Raw genomic sequence first — 20,348 nt, 5'->3', positions numbered from 1 at the left:
ATACAGTTGACATGGATAGGCTTTTTCCATTGAGAGTAGAAGAGATTCAAACAAGAGAACATGAGTTGAGAGTTAAGGGGCAAAAGTTTAAGGATAACATGAGGTGGAATTTCTTTACTCAGAGAGTGGTAGCTGTGTGGAACAAGCTTCCAGTGAAAGTGGTAGAGACAAGTTTGATATTGTCATTTTAAAAAAATTGGATACGTATATGTACAGGAAAGGAATGGAGTGTTATGGGTTATGAGTGCAGGTCGGTGGGACTAGGTGAGAGTAAGCGTTCGGCATGGACTAGAAGGGCCGAGATGGCCTGTTTCCGTGCTGTAATTGTTATATGGACAGATTTAGTAATGGGGCAAGATAGAGTATATTGTGGAAAATATGACATCATTCTCAGTAGAAAGAAGTCATGAAGAGTATTTTTGTTTTATATAAAAATGGAAAGAAGTTTATATTTTCCAGACAACACACACAAAATGCTGGTGGAACGCAGCAGGTCAGGCAGCATCTATAGGGAGAAGCGCTGTTGACATTTCGGGCCGAGACCCTTCGTTAGGAAACGTCGACAGCGCTTTTCCTATAGTTGCTGGCTGACTTGCTGCGTTCCACAAGCATTTTGTGTGTGTTGCTTGAATTTCCAGCATCTGCAGATTTCCTTGTGTTTATATTTTCCAGAATCTGGATGATCTTGTAAACAAATTGTTGAGAGTTAAATGCTGGTAACACCAAGCAGTTAGCAAGATGACAAATATAGTGACCTAAATATGATTTTAAAAAGGTAATAGGGAGAAACCTGGGAACTATAGACAGGTGAGTCTTATGTCAGTGGTATGCAAACCACTGGAAGGGATTCTTAAGGATAGGATCTACGAGCATTTGGAGAAGTACAGTCTACTCATGGATAGTCAACATGGCTTTGTGAAGGGAAGATCGTGCCTCACGAGCCTGACTGAGTTTTGTTGAAGAGGTAACAAAAGAAATTGATGAGGGTAGGGCAGTGGATGTGGTCTACATGGACCTTAGCAAAGCATTTGACAAGGTCCCTCATGAGTGACTCATCCAGAAAGTCATGAGGTATGGGATAAGTGGAACCTTGGCTGTTTGGATAAAAAATTGGCTCTAAGGAAGAAAGCAGAGGGTAGTTGTGGAAGGAAAGTATTCTGCTTGGAGATCAGTAACTAGTGGAGTGCCGCAGGGATCTGTCCTGGGACCCCCGCTATTAGTGATTTTTATAAATGATCTGGATGTAGAGGTGGAAGGATGGGTAAGTTTGCGGATGACATGAAGATTGGAGGAGTTGTGGATGGAGATATAGGTTGTCGAAGGTTACAAAAGGATATAGACAGGCTGCAGAGTTGGGCAGAAAACTGGCAGATAGAGTTCAATCCAGACAAGTATGAGGTGATACATTTTGGAAGGACAAACCAGAAGACTGAGTACAGGATTAAAGGTCTATTACTTAAGAGTGTGGATGAACAAAGGGACCTTGGGGTTCAAATCCATACATCCCTCAAGGTCGCTGCACAGGTTGATAGGATAGTTAAGAAGGCCTATGGATTGCTAGGCTTCATTAACGGGGGATTGAGTTCAAGAGCAGAGAGGTCATGTTGCAACACTACAAATCTCTGGTGAGACCACACTTAAGAGTATTGTGTTCAATTCTGGTCACCTCATTATAGGAAGCATAGGGAAGCTATGGAGAGGGTGTAGAGGAGATGTACCAGGATGCTGCCTGGATTGGAGAACAAGTCACATGAAGCAAGGTTAGCAGAGCTGGGAATTTTCTCTTTGGAGCATAGAAGAATGAGAGGGGACTTGATAGAGGTCTATAAGATTATGAGAGGCATAGATAGGGTGGATAGTCAGTACCTGTTTCCCAGGGCATCAATAGCAAACACCAGAGGGCACAGGTACAAAATTAAGGGAGGGAAGTTTAGGGGAGAGATCAGGGATAAGTTTTTTTTGTGGTTGTTTTTTTTTTGAAATAAACACAGAGTTGTGAGTGCCTGGAATGACTTGCCAGAGATGGTGGTGGAGGCTAAAACATTAGGGGTATTTAAGAGCCTCTTGGACAGGCACATGGATGAAAGAAAAATGGAAGGTTATGGGGTAGTGTGGGTTTAGTACTTTATTTTTAGGATTATATGGGTCGGCACAACATGGAGGGCTGAAGGGATAGTACCATGCTGTAGTGTTCTATGGTTCTAAATCTCAAATGGATTACATGAGAAGAGGATTAGAGTTTCACATTAATGGTTGAGAACTCTTGACTGATAGTCCTGTTATTTAAACTGTTTCAGTCCATTGGACCTACAAATTGTCTGAAACAAGAATTAAGGATCACAAAACATTAAGTGGGTTGCTACTGGCAACGGTGATAAGAGTGCAAATAGGATAATGTGTGGAACTCATCAGGCAGATCAAAACACTGGATCAGATTTTTTGATAATTTCAAGGGGACTTTTTTACTAGCCTGAGTATTTCAAAACTTGGTTTAATTCAGATTTCCATGACCTCAATATTTAACTTTTCTAAGAATAAGCATTGATATAATTGCTACTATGCAGAAAATACTCCAAATACTTTCACTGGATTAAAATACAATATATTACAGACAAAGCACCATATTATCAGGAAAGAATAACCAAATAGATCAAAGTTTGAAAATGTGTCTCAAAAGATGGACATAGTTAGTGGAAGGAGGTATGTACAGTGCCTATAAAAACTATTCACCCTCCACCCCCCCCCCCCACCCCCAATGGAAGTTTCTATGTTTTATTGTTTTACAACATTCAGTCACAGAGGATTTAATTTGGCTTTTTTGACACTGATCAACAGAAAAAGACTCCTACATGTCAAGTGAAAACAAATTTCTACAAATTGGTCTAAATTTATTACAATTATTAAACTCAGAATAATTGATTGCACAATTACTCACCCTCTTCAAATCAGTATTTAGTAGATGCACCTTTGGTAGCAATTACAGCCTTGCGTCAGTGTGGATAGGTCTCTCTCAGCTTTGCACAACTGGGCACTGCAGTTTTTCCCCTATTCTTCTTTACAATACTGCTTACAAGGATGTTGCCTGGATTGGGGAGCATGCCTGATGAGAATAGGTTGAGTAAATTCGGCCTTTTCTCCTTGGAGCAATGGAGGATGAGAGGTGACCTGATATAGGTGTACAAGATTATGAGAGGCATTGATCGTATGGATAGACAGAGGCTTTTCCCCAGGGCTGAGATGGCAAGCACAAGAGGGCATAATTTTAAGGAGTATGGAAGTAGGTACAGAGGTGGTGTCAGGGGTAAGTTGTTGTTTTAACTTGAAGAGTGGCGAGTGTGTGGAATGGGTTGCCAGCGGCGGTGCTGGAGGCAGAAATGATGGGGTCTTTTAAGAGACTCTTAGATGGCTTAGAAAAATAGATGGCTGTGGGTAAAGTCTAGGTCAGTCTAAGGTTGGGAGATGTTCAGCACAGCTTTGTGGGCTGAAGGGCCTGTATTGTGCTGTATGTTTCTATGCTCAAGCTCTCAGATTTCATGGGAATCATGAGTGAAGAGCCTTTTTCCAAGTCCAGCCACAAATTCTCAAATGGATTGAGATCTGCACTTTGTCTTGGCCAGTCCAGGACATTAACATTGTTGTTCTTATGCTTCTCCCGTATAACTTTGGTTTTATGCTTGGAATCATTGTCTTGATGGAAAACAAATCTTCTCCCAAGTCACAGTTCTCTTGCAGACTGCACCAGGTTTTCCTCCAGGATTTCCCTGTGTTTTGCTGCATTCATTTTACCCCCTACCTTCACAAGCCTTCCAGGGCCTTCTGCAGCGAAGCATCCCACAGCACGATGCAGCCACCACCATGCTTCACAGTAGGGATGGTGTGTCTTTGATATGTAGTGTTTTGTGTCTGATGGCCAAAAAGCTCAATTTTGGTTTCATCAGACCACAGAACCTTCTTCCAGTGGACTTCAGAGTCTCCCACATGCCTTCTGGCAAACTCTAGCTGAGATTTCATGACAGACTTTTTTCCAACAGGGTCTTTCTCCATGCCACTCTCCCGTAAAGCTGCAACTGTGAAGCACCCAGGCAACAGTTATTGTACGTGCAGTCTCTCCCATCTCAGCCACCAAAGCTTGTAGCTCCTCCAGAGATGCCATGGGTCTTTTGGTGGCCTCCCTCACTAGTCCCCTTCTTGCACAGTCACTCAGTTTTTCAGGACAGACTGCTGCAGGCAGATTTACAGCTGTACCATATTATTTCCATTTCTTGATGATTGATTTAACTGTATTCCAAGGGATATTCAGAGACTTGGAAATTTTCTTGTAACCTTTTCAGGGAGTTGGTTGGAGTGTTCTTTTGTCTTCATGGTGTAGTTTTTGCCAGGATACTGATTCACTAGCAATTGCACTAGCAGGTGTATTTTTACTACAATCAGTTGACGTACTTTGACTACACACAGTGATCTCCATGCAAATATGTGACTTTAAAAACCAATTAGCTACACCAGCCATGATTTGGTGTGTCATATTAAAGGGGGTGAATACCTGTGCAATCAATTATTTCGTGTTTCGTGTCTGTAATTAATTTTGATCACATTGGAGAGATACATTTTCACTTTGACACTGAAGAGTCATTTTCTGCTGATCAGTATCAAAAAGGCCAAATTAAATCCATTGTGATTCAACGTTGTAAAACAATAAAACACAAAAACTTGCAAGGGAGTGATTACTTTTTATAGGCCCTGCAAGCATATTAGAACTTGAAAAGTGTTGCATAGTTGCATTTACTTCTTTCTTTTCCATCCCACATATTTACATAAGTTGAAGCTCCCATTGAGCATTCACAGTGCTCATCTTTACTACATATCAATCTTTTTATTGCGGACATCATGTAATGTGTGGATACATAACATCCCAATATCCAGTATTTTTTTCAATTATCCAAAACTAATTGTTTATAATGGTTTATAATTTGTCCATAGATTACCACAAGACCATAAGCTATAGGAGCAGGATGAGGCCATTCAGCAACACATACAAGTTGGAGGAAGTCAGCAGGTCAGGCAGCATCCGTGGAAACAAGCAGATGTTTCCGGTCAAGACCCTTTCTCAGGACTGAAGAGGGAGGGAGCAGGGGCCCTATAAAGAAGGTAGGGGGAGGGTGGTGGGTGCCAGGTGAAAAAGCAATCAAAGGAAAGTTCAATGGGTGGCGGAGAGTAAGCAGGGAGGAGATAGGCAGGAAAGGTGAAGAAGGAATGTAAGGGGAAAGCACTGTGTAGTAGAAAGTGGCAGAATCATGAGAGAAGTGATAGGCAGCTGGAAGAGAAGGCAGAGTGAAACTGGGATGGGGGAAGGGAGACAGTGGGAATTATTGGAAGTTGGAGAATTCGATGTTCATGCCAATCCGGTAATTCCCTCCCTCTCCCTTCCCCCATCCCAGTTTCACTCTGCCTCATCTTCCAGCTGCCTATCACCTCTCTCATGATCAAGTCGTCACTTTTATTGTCATTTTGACCATAATTGCTGGTACAGTACATAGTAAAAATGAGACAATGCTTTTCAGGACTATGGTGTTCCATGACACAGTACAAAAACTAGACTGAACTACATAAAAAAAACACAGAGAAAGCTACACTAGACTACAGACCTACACAGGACTGCGTAAAGTGCACAAAAACAGTGCAGGCATTACAATAAATAATAAACAGGACAATCGGGCAAGGTGTCAGTCCAGGCTCTGGGTATTGAGGAGTCTGATAGCTTGGGGGAAGAAACTTATTACATAGTCTGGTCGTGAGAGTCTGAATGCCTTGGAGCCTTTTCCCAGATGGCAGGAGGGAGGAGATATTGTATAAGGGGCGCATGGGATCCTTCATAGTGCTGTTTCCTTTGCAGATGCAGCATATGTTGTAAATGTCCGTGATGGTGGGAAGAGAGACCCCGATGATCTTCTCAGCTGACCTCACTATCTGCTGTAGGGTCTTGCAATCCGAGATGGTGCACTTTCCGAACCAGGCAATGATGCAGCTGCTCAGGATGCTCTCAATACAATCCCTGTAGAATGTGATGAAGATGGGGGGTGGGAGATGGACTTTCCTTAGCCTTCGCAGAAAGTAGAGACGCTGCTGGACTTTCTTTGCTATGGAGCTGGTGTTGAGGGACCAGGTGAGATTCTCCACCAGGTGAACACCAAGAAATTTGGTGCCCTTATCGATCTCTGCTGAGGAGCCGTCGATGTTCCGCAGGGAGTGGTCGCTCCGTGCCCTCCTGAACTCAACAACCATCTCTGCCTTGATTCTGCCTTCTTCTACGACACAGTGTTTTCCCCTTACATTCCTTCTTCACCTTTCCTGCCTATCCCCTCCCCACTCTTGAACTTTCCTCTGATTGGTTTTTCACCTGGCAACTACCAGCTTTCTCCTTCCCACCCTCCCCCCACATTCTTTATAGGGCCCCTACCCCCTCCCTCTCCAGTTCTGACGAAGGGTCTCAGCCCGAAACGGTGACTGCTCATTTCCACAGATGCTGTACAACCTGCTGAGTTTATCCAGCTTGTTGAAGGTGTTGCTTTGACCACAGCATCTGCAGTGTGCTTTGTGTTTAGGCTATTGAGTCTGTCCTGCCATTTCATCATGGCTGATCCAATCTTGCTCTGGGCCCGTTTTCTGCCTTCTCCCTGTATCCCTTCATGCCTTGACCAATCAAGAATTTATCAACCCATCTTAAATATACATACAGACTTTGCCTCCTCTGCTGCCTGTGGCAAAGAATTTCACAAATTCACCACTATCTGGCTGAAGAAATTCCCCCTCCCCTTATAAAAGGACACCCCTCTATCCTGAAGCTGTGTCCTCTGGTCTTAGACTCTCCCGCCATAGGAAATATCCTCGCCACATCCAGTCTATCAAGGCCTTTCACCATTCAATAGGTTTCAAAAAAGTCACCCCTCATTCTTCTGAATTCCAGTTAATACAGGCCCAGAGTCATCAAATGGTCTTCATATGACATGCCTTTTATCCCGGAATCATTTTTGTGCACCCCCTTTGAACCCTCTCCAGTTTCAGCACATCCCTTCTAAAATAAGGGGCATAAACCTGTTCACAATACTCCAAGTGAGGCCTCACCAGTGATTTATAAAGTCTCAAAATTACATCCACACACAGAAAGTGCTGGTGGAACGCATCAGGCCAGGCAGCATCTATAGGAAGAAGCACTGTCGACGTTTCGGGCCGAGACCCTTCGCAAGTTACATCCTTGCCCTCTTGAAATGAATGCTAACATCACATTTGCCTTCCTCGCCACAGACTCAACCTGTAATTTGACCATTAGGGAATCCTTTGCACCTCAGATTTTTTTATTTTCTTTTCATTTAGAAAATAGTCAACCCTTTCATTTCTTCTACCAAAATGCATGAGCATACACTTCCAGACACTGTATTCCATCTGTCACTTCTTTGCCCATTCTCCTAATCTGTCTGGTCCTTCTGCAACCTACTTCCTCAAAAATACCTGCTCCTCCACCTATCTTCTTATCACCAGCAAGCTTTGCTTCAATTCCATAATCCAAATCATTGACATATAATGTAAAAACAATTGGTCCCAACACAAACCCCTGTGGAACACCGCTACTCACCAGCAGCCAACCAAAAAGGGCTCCCTCTATTCCTACTGTTTGCCTCCTGCTAATCAGCCACTGATCAGTTTCAAGTCCTTCCTTTGACTGCAAGGATTTCCACCAGCGACTCCTGTTTCCTAACACATTCCAAAGAAATGCAGACACAAGAGAGACTGCCAATGTTGGAAAATTGGGGCAACACACAAAATACTGGAAAAACTCAGCAGGTCATGTAGCATCAATGGAAAGAAATGGACAGTCATTGACCCCAGATATGATGAAGGAACTTGACCTGATGCATCAATTGTCAATTTCACTCCATTGATGCTGTCTTGGGTTCCTTCTGCAGTTGTGTTGCTCCATTCAACATTCAAATTTCCAACATTCAAGGACCCTATTCCAAATGAAACATCAGTGCTCTTGCACACCTTCCAATCTTATCAATTACGTTTAGTATTCACAACATTGTTGCCTCCACACTGGTGAAAGCAAATCGGACTTGATCACTTTATGAATGAAGCATCTACACTGTTTGTGGGACTGATGGAGCTTCTGGTTGCCTAGCATTTCAATGCAGCATCCCATTCCCATTTATCATAATGCTGCTCAAGATAGACAAAAATCTGGAGCCCAAGTGGGATACCACTGATGTTTCCACTTATCTGGAAATCCAAAAGAATGAGCGACAAATACATAACAAACATTAAATGAATAAAGCAATGCAGGAAAATGTTATTTTACCAGTCATCAATTCTGTCATCCAAATCATTGACATATAACATGAAAAGACAAGGTCCCAATACAAAGCCCTGTGGAATACCAATAGACACTGGCAGATATTCAGAACAGGCATCATTCAATCGACTCCTTGCCTTGTGTCATTTAGCCAATCCATGCTCATATCTTTCCTGCAATACCATGGGCTTTTACCTCATTTGGCAGCCACATGTGTGTCACCTTGTCAAAGACCTTCTGATAATCGAAATAAACAATGTCCACTGACTCTCCTTTGTCTACCCTGGTTGTTATTTCCTCAAAGAATTCTAACCGATTTGCTAGGCAAGATTTCCCCTCAAGGAAACCAAGTTGATTTTGGCTTATTTTATCATATGCCCTGAAACCTCATCCTTAATAATGGACTCCAACATCTTCTCAACCACTGAGGTTAGACTAACTGGTATAAAATTTCCTTTCTTCTGCCTGTGGAATGATACTTGCAATTTTCCAGTCCCCTAGAACCATTCCAGAATCTAGTGACATTGAAAGATCATTACTAATACCTCTGCAATCTCTTCAGCTACCTCCTTCAGAAAACTGGTTTGTAGTACACTGAGTTTAGATGACTTATCTACCTTCAGAATTTTCAGCTTCACAACGTGACTTCCTCTACACTGGTGAAATCAGATACAGATTTGGTGATTATTTTGTGGAGCACCTGCACTGAAAACATGGAACTCACCTGAAGCTTTTGGTTGCCCAGCATTTCAATTCAGCATCCCACTTCCATTTATCATCTTGACAAGTGCAGTCTGCAGAACTCCATATTATCTTCTCAAACTTCAGCTAACTTGCTCTTCCTTGCCTGGTCACTTGCACATGCCATTCTTCTCTTCCTTACCCCTAAATTTTTTATTTGTATATTCTATGTCTATTATTTAATATTACTGACATTGCTTTTATTCAACCCACTGCCTTTCCCACCTTCTTTGACTAACTTTCTCTCTTTTTCATTTGTGCTGATGGATCTTTGACCTGAAATGTTTAATAGTTTCTCTTCCCACAGATGCAGCTTAAATGACCGAGTTCAGGTATTTCTGTTTTGATTTCTACTTTTTATCTTACCTGTTTCTCCAAGAGCAGGCTGGTAGTAACTCCTGATTGCAAGAAAAACTAAATGCTTGTTAATACCAATGGAACTGAAAATCGGTGCCCATTCAGACAACTTGATCCTATCACCATTAATATCCAGGACACCTTCATTTAAGTTTGCTTTTACTGCTTTTAAAGGAACAAGGTCATGGAGAGCACACAAATGTTCATAATGCGATTCAAAATCCGTAGATCGCCGCTGGCGAAACTGAGTTGATTCAATCATTTTATGCTAGAGCCTAGAGGAAGAAAGAGGAAAAAAAAAGTCATTTTCATCTGAAAGTTTACAAACTCTTCCAAGCACTAAAATTATGAATACAAAGCAATGTGAAGAAAAGTTAAAGATCTGCACTCCCTTTCCTAACACAGCACAGAACATGGCATATAGCTATTTGTCAAGAACAAGCAAGTAAAAATTAAATCATGAAAGTTGGTATTGATAGTTGTTTATTAAACGTCACATGAACCGAGATATTGTAAAAAGCTCATCTTGCACACATATGTAATACCCTGATTCACTTTTACTGTAATGCTGTATATATTTCATTTAGTAGTTCTGTAAGAGCAGTCTGTTCTGCTTTCAGCCTGTCTGGGTTATTGTTGAAGATAAGGAATGATGAGGAATATGTGCCATCCAATTAGGATGGTAGAACTAAGGGGAGGTTTCTCTGGTAAAGGTTGGGCTTGGGACTTTTGTTTGGCGTGAGATGAAGAGAAGACACTGGATAGAACAGGTTCAAGAATTCAACCCAGAGCAGGACTGTGATTCTATGAAGCCAGGGGCTAAGATTGATTGAGGATCGGTGAATATGGTGAAAAGTTGAGCTCCAACTTGCGCACATTTGATAGTTTAATTAAAATGGGCCGTTTTCTTTTTTTTAAACTAACCCTTTAGTTAAGATTCATAAATATAATTCCTTTAATCGTATGCAGTGTACTGTGTCATTTCATGGCACTAATTCATAACTGGGTAGCAAATTACACAGTGTTCACACAAACCAGGGTTTGGGCTGGGAGGGCTGTCTCAATCTCACAAGTTTGGCAGGACCAGTTTCACATACGTATCACATACCAGTTTCATAGTGCATTGAACTAGAACAAGGTAAAATATTAATGCAGAATAAAGTGTAAAAGCTAGCAAAAAAAAGCAGTTCAGATAAACATAATGCAAGTTTATAATGAGGTAGATTATGAGGCCAAGAGTTCATCTTACCCTACAACTGATCCGTTCAAGAGTTGATTGATTTTTTGACTCAAGGATCCTAGACTATAATCTTGTTACAAACTAGGTATATTTGTTTGCCTACCTTTTGGAAGAAAAAGTCATGGTCAACAGCGCACAACATTCATGAGTTACATCACGAAATGGACAGGCAAAAGTTTTGAAGAGCTTATTAGAATTTCTGAGATTAAAGACAGATTCTGCAAATGCCCATGTCATATGACACAGCTCGTAGCATTCATAATGATCTTAATGTCAACACTTGAAAACATTTTGCTACTTCAAAAAATGCCAAATTGACAACGTTCTGCAACCTTGTGACAGAAGAAGGGAAAAACTGGGTACTATCAAATCTTTGTGAATATCATTCCTATAACTAAAGGGTCAAAGAATGATCAAAAGCAGAAATTTATTTTTATTCTCTTCCCTTCTGAGAGAACCCCGCTTCTCTCATCCTATATCTTTCCAAACCTGTCATCCAGGTTTTTTTTCTCCTCGCCCACCCACCTCACCAATCCAATTCCACTAAACAAAGTCTTTATCTGATAGATTCAAGAATCTCATAGGCACGCACTCATCCTCGCAGACGGAGCATAAAACACAGGAGCAGAATTAGGCCATTCAGCCCCCAAGTCTGCTCCGCCATTGCATCATGGCTGATCCCAGATCCCATTCAACCAATCAGGAAATTACTAATTTTTGCTTTAACTATATCTACGGTCTTGGCCTCCAGAGCCATCTGTGGCAGAGCATTTCACAGATTCACTTCTCTCTGGCTAAAAATATCCTCCTTGCCTCTGTTCTAAAGGGTCACCCCTCAATTTTGAGGCTGTGTCCTCCAGTTTTGGATACCCCCACCATAGGAAACATTCTCTCCTCATCTACCTTATCTAGTCCTTTCAACATTCAGTGGGTTTCAAGGAGATTCCCTGCATTCTTCTAAATTCCAGTGAGTAAAGGCTCAAAGCTGCTAAACACTCCTCTTATGTTAATCCCCTTCATTCCTGGAATCATCCTCATGAACCTGCTCTGGATTCTCTCCAACGACAATCCATCCTTTCTGAAATAAGGGGCCCAAAACTGCTGACAATACTCCAGTATGGCCTGATTGGTTTCTTATAAAGCCTCAGCATTAACTCCTTGTTTTATTTCCTTTTCCCTTGAAATAAATGCCAACATTGCATTTGCCTTCTTTACCACAGATTCAACCTACAAATTAACCTGCTGGGAGTCCTGCACAAGGACTCCCAAGTCCCCTTTCACCTCTGATGTTTGAATTTTCTCACCATTTAGATAATATTCTGCACTTTTGTTCCCTTTACCAAAATACATCATACATTTCCCAACACTGTATTCCATCTGCCACTTCGTTGCCCATTCTTCCAATTCATCTAACTCCTTCTGCAATCACATTGCTTCCTCAGCACTATCTACCCTTCCACGTATCTTAGTATCATCTGTATTAATTAGTACTAATGAAGTCAGTGACAACTGTCGCGGACTCAGACTCAACGATGAATCTCTGAATACAGTCCAGTCCACTGACTCAAAACTGTTCTGTAAGTGCTCCTGCGCCTCCCTTATCCATACCTTCTTGGTCCTCAGTCTTCAGTCTCTTTTTATAATCAGGGAGCATTCTGAAAATGCTTTCATATGTCCCTCTATGCATATGTGTGACAAAAAATGCTCCCAATATCCTTAGAAAGTTAAAATTATCAAGCTTCACAAAATATCTATATTAGTCAGTGAGCCAGTAGGGCTGGCAGGTACCATCTGAGGGGAATAATGCTCATCGTGATTTTTGGCAAGGTATACATCTCTCGAGTTAGAAAATGTGTGATAGCATTGCACCAGTGGTAGTTTTATGTGTGCTATCATGCATTTTATAACACTACCCTAAAATAAGCATTTCTGAAAAGTGGTCAACATAAAGTACAACATGCATATTCAACCCAGTGGTATTTTGTGATCAATGATCCCTCAACATTGAAATCTGTCACAATGATAGCTGAGTTCAAGTACTTTTCATCAAATGTTGTTATAAAATTCTACATTGAAAACTATGTCATTGGTGGCACTCGCAGTACAGTGCCCAATTTCAGTAGAGTAAATCATTTCATTTTTAGAAAAATATTTGTCTGTTGTTTATTTTGGCAAAGTCAATAAAAACCCTAAGACACATAATCACATGGATTTGTAGAGAATTTATTCAGGAATTCAAATAAGTAATCACTTTTTGTATATATTCCATATTAACATCAGTGCAGCAGAAAGTGTTACCCCAAAAGGTAAAAACCTCATTTGGAGAGATTTCTGGAGTTTTATCAATGTCATGATATTTTCCATATTGTTGTATCAAATCAAAACAATCTTAAGTTTTTGTCATAGCATATAGAATTACAGTACAATAATTCAAATGTGGGGTTCCACACGGCCATAACCAAGGCCTCATTTGGTTGTAAAATGAATATATTTAATCAAAGACTGTTTTCCATACTTCCATAACCTATTAATATTAATAATAATTTTCCAAGTCTTCCACATCTTCATCTGAACTTTCAACACTGTCTGAGGTGGATGCCTGGTTCTCACAGTCTGCCAGTCTACACATGTCAGTACACTTGAGGCCATTTGCAACACACATACATCTTGGGAGTGAACATTTTTTTTGGACAGTTACAGGTCAGTAGATCCAGGACGACATCAGGTGCTGGCTGGCCTTCCATGCAGTGCACCAACAACTGTTCATCTTCCACTTTTCTCTCCATCTTCCATCCTCTGCCAACAGGGCTTGGCACTTGAGTCTTTCTCCAAACATCTTCTCCATATAGCAGCCTGGTAGTTGGCTCGCTGTGTATGTTTTGTTAAGCAGTCCTTGCAAGGTGGGAGTTGATGACTTTCAATTTCACCTATTTTGGCACAGAAAAGGTGACACCTGAGCTCTTTGACCTTGGTGGTCGATACTTTCAGGGCATACAGGAGACATGTAAATGCCTCCAGTTTGTCCATCAGATCTGGGGAGAGGTCACATTCCTGACCCAACTCTAAGAATGTGTTCTGAGTTTCCCTATTGCTGGTCAGAAGTTTTAGGGCACTTGTCTTCCTTTTGCCAGCAAAAGTACTTAGTGTCACATCCTGTATATGCGTGTAACCCAATGAGAGCCCTACAGTGGAAGCAACCTTCCTGATGTCTACAAGCCTTGTACAGGTTCTGGTGCCACATTTCTGGAACAATGGAGCCTCAATCTTGTCACAAAATGCTAAAGACATGATAAAGACATCTGTGTCTTCTGAGCAGATCACTACAGATTGGTATCCCTTCCTTATGGCATGGGCAACATGGAGAAGTAGGCGGCCATCTGCTTCTTCTTGTTGACACCAAAGAGCTGACACCTCCTCACTGTCTTGAGATGTGACTCTTTAACATTTGTCATTCACAAGTGCATACAGAATCTTCTCCTGTAGCTTTGCTCAGTACTCGCCTTCCTCCATTCATGGACTATGAAGTTAATGAGACTATTTTTGTAACTTAGGTCAGGAAGCTCCTCCACTGCCTCACCATCTGTGTACCCGTGATACCTTGCAACTCATGACCTGCCTCTTCACCCCGTAGAGACAGAATTCTCCTTGTATGTATCGAACACAACATCTATTCTGCTACTCTGACTGCCTTCCCTCAGAGCCATGCCCAGAATTGTTGTGGCAACATCTCTGAAAGTAACTTGATCACCTTTCATTCTTTGAACCAAGTTCATTCCATCAACCACTGCAGCAGTTTCCTGGGAGTTGCTCTTCTACTGCTACATTTTTCTGCACAGTTGTGGATAAACAGACAGACAGACATACTTTTTTGATCCCCAGGGAAATTGGCTTTCGTTACAGCTGCGCCAACCAAGAATAGTGTAGAAATATAGCAATATAAAGCCATAAATAATTAAATAATAATAAGTTAATCATGCCACGTGGAAATAAGTCCAGGACCAGCCTATTGGCTCAGAGTGTCTGACACTCCGAGGGAGGAGTTGTAAAGTTTGATGGCCACAGACAGGAATGACTTCCTATAATGCTCAGTGTTACATCTCGGGGGAATGAGTCTCTGACTGAATGTACTCCTGTGCTTAACCAGTACATTATAGAGTGGATGTTGACATGCAACTTGGACAGCATCCTCTTTTCAGACACCACCGTCAGAGAGTCCAGTTCCACCCCTACAACATCACTGGCCTTACAAATGAGTTTGTTGATTCTGCTGGTGACAGCTACCCTCAGCCTCGTAGGACATCCTCAGCATCGTCCGGCAGATGTTAAAGGACCTCAGTCTCCTCAAGAAATAGAGACGGCTTTGACCCTTCTTGTAGACAGCCTCAGTGTTCTTTGACCAGTCTAGTTTATTGTCAATTCGTATCCCCAGGTATTTGTAATCCTCCACCATGTCCACACTGACCCCCTGGATGGAAACAGGGGTCACCGGTGCAAATAAAGTAGCTTTATTTGTCTTTCTCAGCAATCCTTCTGGCGTGGTCAGGGCCCAGGGCAATGGTCCAAGGGGATGAGAAAGGATATCCTCCATACGTAGACTGCGCCCTTGTGCCATCACTATGATGCATTCAAACAAAGACCCATCTGCTTTAAAGATGATCATCCTCCCATTTGATTGCACTTCTCTCTTACACATACCACTGAATGTTTTCAGCTTGTTGATTTTCATTGGGTCATGAAATTTCTTTGCTGCTGGGTCTTCCTCTAGTCTCTCATCCTTGAAGTTGGCATAGCATTGCTCACCAATTTCATATGCCTTCATCAGGTCAGAGGCAATGTCCTTGGGGGCTGCCTTGGCCGTTGGAATGCTAATGAGGTCCCGCTTCTCTGCAAATGGGTTGACCCATTCATGTCTTGAGGCTAACCACTGCTGAAACTGCTTCATCTTTCTGGATTCTTGGCCGCTGTAGCTCCGCATGACAAAGCTCTGATTTGCTGCCTTGCACCATCTCCCTTAACTGTCCCAGGAATGCACTGCAGTGCTCAGCTGTTATGTAGTAACGCTTGATAGCTCCAGCATTCAGGCTGAACCGTGATGTGCCTCCAGGAGTCTGTGTGTTTTTGTACACCGTGGCTTCAATAGCCTGGTCCACAGGAATCTGCCCAAAGGGGTTGTTACTTGACAGCTGCACTGAGAATTGGGCTGTCTTGTAGGCATCATACACAGAAAGATTCTTCTCTGGGAGGTTCATTATCTGAGCAAAGTAAGGGGACAGGTACCTGGCATAATTCATCTTATCATAGGCAAAGCACCATGGGATCATGCTTCTTATAGCATGGAGGTGCAACTCCCAGTCACCCTCACGAGAGGCGCGCAAAAGTCCAAGTACTACGTTCTCTACCATGTCAATGTATGATATCCAGAATGCAGATAACTCTGCACTGCTGTGACGGAGGTGTTCCAGAAAGTCTGTCCACATGGTTATCAGCTCAGCCAAGAGTGGACTTTGCAGCAGATTGTTCAATTTCTGTTGGTTCAAGTCACTGGCCATGACGTTCACATGGTCTAAAAGAATGATTTGAAGAAGCTACCACCACTGCAATGCTATCACATATTTTCTAGTACTAGGGATGTATACCTTACCAAAAATCACTATAAGAAATATTCCCCCCAAATGGTACCGGTGGCCCAAATTTGGGGTCCTGGCTCACGGACTATATTTAATAACACCATTCTTGCTTCTGAGAAACAAAATGCTCATGCAAGAATGGAACAAACAAAGTTTTCAAAGTCAAGAGTGCTTACAGACAAGCCAATCCCTTTTTAAAATTCTAAACCATAGTTTTGTTTCTAAAAGCTGAAATGTACCAATTGAGATCGTAAAATAATTTCCGGCTCAATGTATTGAATATAAATATTACACTCACTTTCAAGGATTTTTCAGGCAGACAAACCACGTCAACCAGTATTCAACTGCAATGCCTTCACCGCTGCAGATGATCTATATTTCTCTATTTCCTGCTTGTCCACGTGTCTTGTATATCTCAAACTGTCTGATTGTATCTGTTTCTACCACCTACCTAACAACACATTAAAGGAATCTTCCAAATTCTGTGTAAAATAAACTTGCCTTAAACCTTTCCCCTCTCACTTTAAATCTATGCCCTTCAGTATTTAACATTTCCACCCTTGGGGAAAAAGATGGCTTTAAAGTAAAACACTAGGTCTTTTTTGATCAGTAGATAAGCAACAAGATAATCAGAGAAAGAGAAAGGCCTTTTAAGGACCAAAAAGGAAAACTGCACATGAGGCAGAGGATGTAGGAAACATACTTAATAATTACTTTCTGGCTAATTGTACAAAAGAGTGTGTTTCACTGTTGGTGAAGAAGAACATGAGTTTTTAATGGATTAACACAGATTGAGGATATGTATTAAGGTGGGTATATAAATCACCAGCCTGTTAAAAGAAAGGAAAACAGAGGCTCTGACCATCTTTTCTAACCTGCCCAGGCTTCCAAAGGAGTGCAAAAAGATTGAAACCCAATCATTGCACCATTGTTTCAGAAATGGAAGAAAGGATAAACCAAATAGTTTAAGGCCAAATACTGCCAATTTTGGGGGATGGAAAATTATTGTTATTAACTCTGAGGAACACTACAACTCTTCAATTTGAAAGACATCAATTAATGAAGGCTACTCAGCAGTGATTTAAGGGAAGGTTTAACCAACTTAATGAAATTCTTGAGAGCAGTAAAAGCAGGGCTGAGTATTTGATATATTTTGATGGATTTTATTAAGACTTTTAGGCAAATGCTAATGGCAGGCTGATAAAAAGAATGTCAAATTGGATACAAAATTTGTCCCAGTGATAGGAAGTAAAATCGGGCAGCTTTAGAAGTTTTTTTGAGATGGAAAGGCAATTATCAAAGGAGTCCCAGAGAGCTCAGTACCTAGAACTTTAGACTTTACCAATGATTTAGACTTAAGTAAACAAGTCAGGATAATTGTTTTTTAAAACTCTAAGAATGGCAAAGATCTGGGATTCTCTGTTCATAAGGAGATGAAGACATCAATGCCCACAGCTTAAAAAGAAGTCAAATCTGCACTTGTCGAGTTGTAATGTGCAGTCAAGTGTGGGAAGGTGGAGATTAGGCCAAGTTGCTCTTTTTCATCTAGCAACAGGATCCAACTGCTCCAGGTTTTAAGAATTTAGATCAAGAATTATTTATCCTCTCAAGTAGACTATCATGAAAAAAAATCACGGATACTGTTCCTGACAATCTTCCAATCTACTTTTAATTCTTTAAACTTTTCCCAAATGGAACTCTTCATGTTATGACTGGCAATTTAACCTTTTGACATTATGAGAAACTATGCAATACAATTTGCTTTAAGTTTTCAATTTCCTGCCAAAATGTTTCTTCGGATTTGGTATGCCTATGACTTTGGTGATGCACATATTACTACCCATAACAGTCATAGACCTTTTCATTGTTCAAAGAAATATATAACCATTAGCTTCCATTTTAATGTTAAAATCTACTGAGTATTATACAACTAAATCCAAAACCTTGGCCTCTACCTCCCACTGCAACTAGATCCTCAATCTCCTTATTAGGAGACCACAGTCACTACTGATTGGTTAAAACATCACCTCAACACTTACAATCAACAAAGGAACATCTAAAGGATGAATGCTTAGCCCACTGTTCCTACTCTTTCTACATTTATGACTGCATGGCTCGGCACAGCTCCAAAGCAATCTCAACATTGACTAATGATAGCATTCACATTGGCAGAAAACCTTGATGGCAATGAGGAATCTTACAGAAAACAAAGATGGGCTGGTTGAATGGTGTCAAAACAACCTCACACACAGTATCAGCAAAACCAAGGAATTTATTGTGGACTTCAGGAAAGGAAGTCAAGAGAACATACTGTAAACCAGTCCTCACTGAGAGGCTGAAGGATCAGTGGAAAGGGTGAGCAGCTTCAAGTTCACAGGTGTCAACATCTTGTAGGATCTTTCTTGGTCCCAACACATTGATGAAAAAAAGGTATGTCATCGGTTATATTTTGTTCAAAATGCTGGAGGGACTCAGCAAGCCAGACAGCATCTATGGAAGAGAATACAGTCAAAGTCTCAGCCCAAAACCTGGCCTGCTGAGTTTCTCCAGCATTTTAAGTGTGTTGCTTGGATTTCTAGCTTCTGCAGATATTCTCTTGGCTACATTTCATTTGGAACTTAAATGGATTTGGTATGTCACCAAAGACTCTTGAAAATTTCTGGAGATCATTCTGACTAGGTGCATCACTACCAGATGTGGAGCCTCCCATGCACAGGATCAAAAGAGATTGACAAGTGACTCAAGTCAGCTTCATCATGGGCACAACCCACCACATCAAGGAAATCTTCAAGAGGCAGTGCCTCTTTCAAATATCATGACATACATGTCGGTGATAATAAACTCGATTCTGATATTACTTCAACCAGTTACCAAGTTGCACTGCCCACATTCAGAGAATGAGCATGAAGTCATCATTATCCATTCACTGAACACAAAAACAAATCAGAGAAAAAGTGCAAAAAATATCCTCAACCAGGTTTGCCTAATGTATGACAAAACCTTTGAATAAAGAACCATTCTGAAAAAGGTGGACCACTTCCCATATCTTAGGGATACCTCAGATTACCCCTGTACCTCAATAATAACTGTACTGCTTTTAGTTGGGGGGGGGGGGAAAGGAACAAACTACCAGGGGAAGCCACAGTGACAGGTTGTCTGTGGCTCAGATGGGAAGGGGACAGAAGAGAAGTGCAGTAATGATAGGGGATTTCCATAATTAGAAGAGTAGAAAAGGAAGCAGATTCTATGGACATAAAAGAGACACCTGGATGGTGTGTTGCCTCCCAGGTATTAGGGATGAGGGATAACTCGGGCCGGATTCACAGCATTCAAAAGAGGGAAGGTGAACAAGCAAAAGTTGCAAACTGTACTGACATAGGTATGAAAATGTGGTGGCCCCGAAGAGAGAATATACAGAGTTAGGCAGAAAGCTGAAAAGCAGGACCTCCAGGGTAGTAATCACTGAATTGCTGCCTATGCCACATGCCAGTGAGGTTAAGAATAGGATGACTTGACAGCTAAATGGCTGAGGTGCAGAGTGCAGGGTTTCAGATTTCTAGATCATTGGGATCTCTTCTAGGGAAGGAATGACCTGTACAAAAGGATGGATTACAGCTGAATCCAAGGGGGCGGGGGGGGGGGGGCCAAAATCCTGTGGGAAGGCTTGTTAGAACTGTTGGGGAGAGTTTAAACTAATTTGGCAGGAGGATGGGAACCAGAGTGATGAGGCTGAGGATGGTGCAGTTGGTGTACCACTAGATACAATATGTACTGTGGCTGTGAGGAAGGATAGGAGGATGATAGGGCAAAATTGCACTCAGTGGGGTTAAGTTAAAGCTTAACTGGGGCCAAAATCAAAAAGGGTGACAAATACAGGACTGAAGGTGTTATATTACAATGCACACAGTATACGGAATAAGGTAGATAATCTTGTGGCACAGTTAGAGAATGGCAGGTATAATGTTGTGGTCATCTGCGTCATGGCTGTAAGATTACAGTTGGTATACAAGTCGATGCATTGTGCAGTGAGACTGAGGTA

At 41.6% G+C, this 20,348-nt stretch overlaps 1 protein-coding gene across 6 annotated transcripts in view; it reads right to left on the bottom strand.

The window, feature by feature from the left end:
* The window catches only part of cep78 (centrosomal protein 78), a 125,719-nt gene that overhangs the window by 99,602 nt on the left and 5,769 nt on the right, over positions 1–20,348 (bottom strand). For 5 of the 6 annotated variants that reach the window (XM_059969771.1, XM_059969766.1, XM_059969770.1 and 2 more), the window contains exon 2: positions 9,452–9,717. In XM_059969771.1, the coding sequence (XP_059825754.1) occupies positions 9,452–9,704 (253 nt within the window). In that variant the 5' untranslated portion in view covers positions 9,705–9,717. Of the gene's footprint in view, positions 1–9,451; positions 9,718–10,691; positions 10,947–20,348 lie in introns of those variants that run through there. The other variant, XM_059969769.1, reaches the window with a different exon arrangement.

Source organism: Hypanus sabinus, chromosome 5 (assembly GCF_030144855.1).
Source record: "Hypanus sabinus isolate sHypSab1 chromosome 5, sHypSab1.hap1, whole genome shotgun sequence".
Taxonomy (NCBI): domain Eukaryota; kingdom Metazoa; phylum Chordata; class Chondrichthyes; order Myliobatiformes; family Dasyatidae; genus Hypanus; species Hypanus sabinus.
Note: the sequence above shows the minus strand (reverse complement) of the source record. Positions and strands in the feature narration are given on the sequence as shown.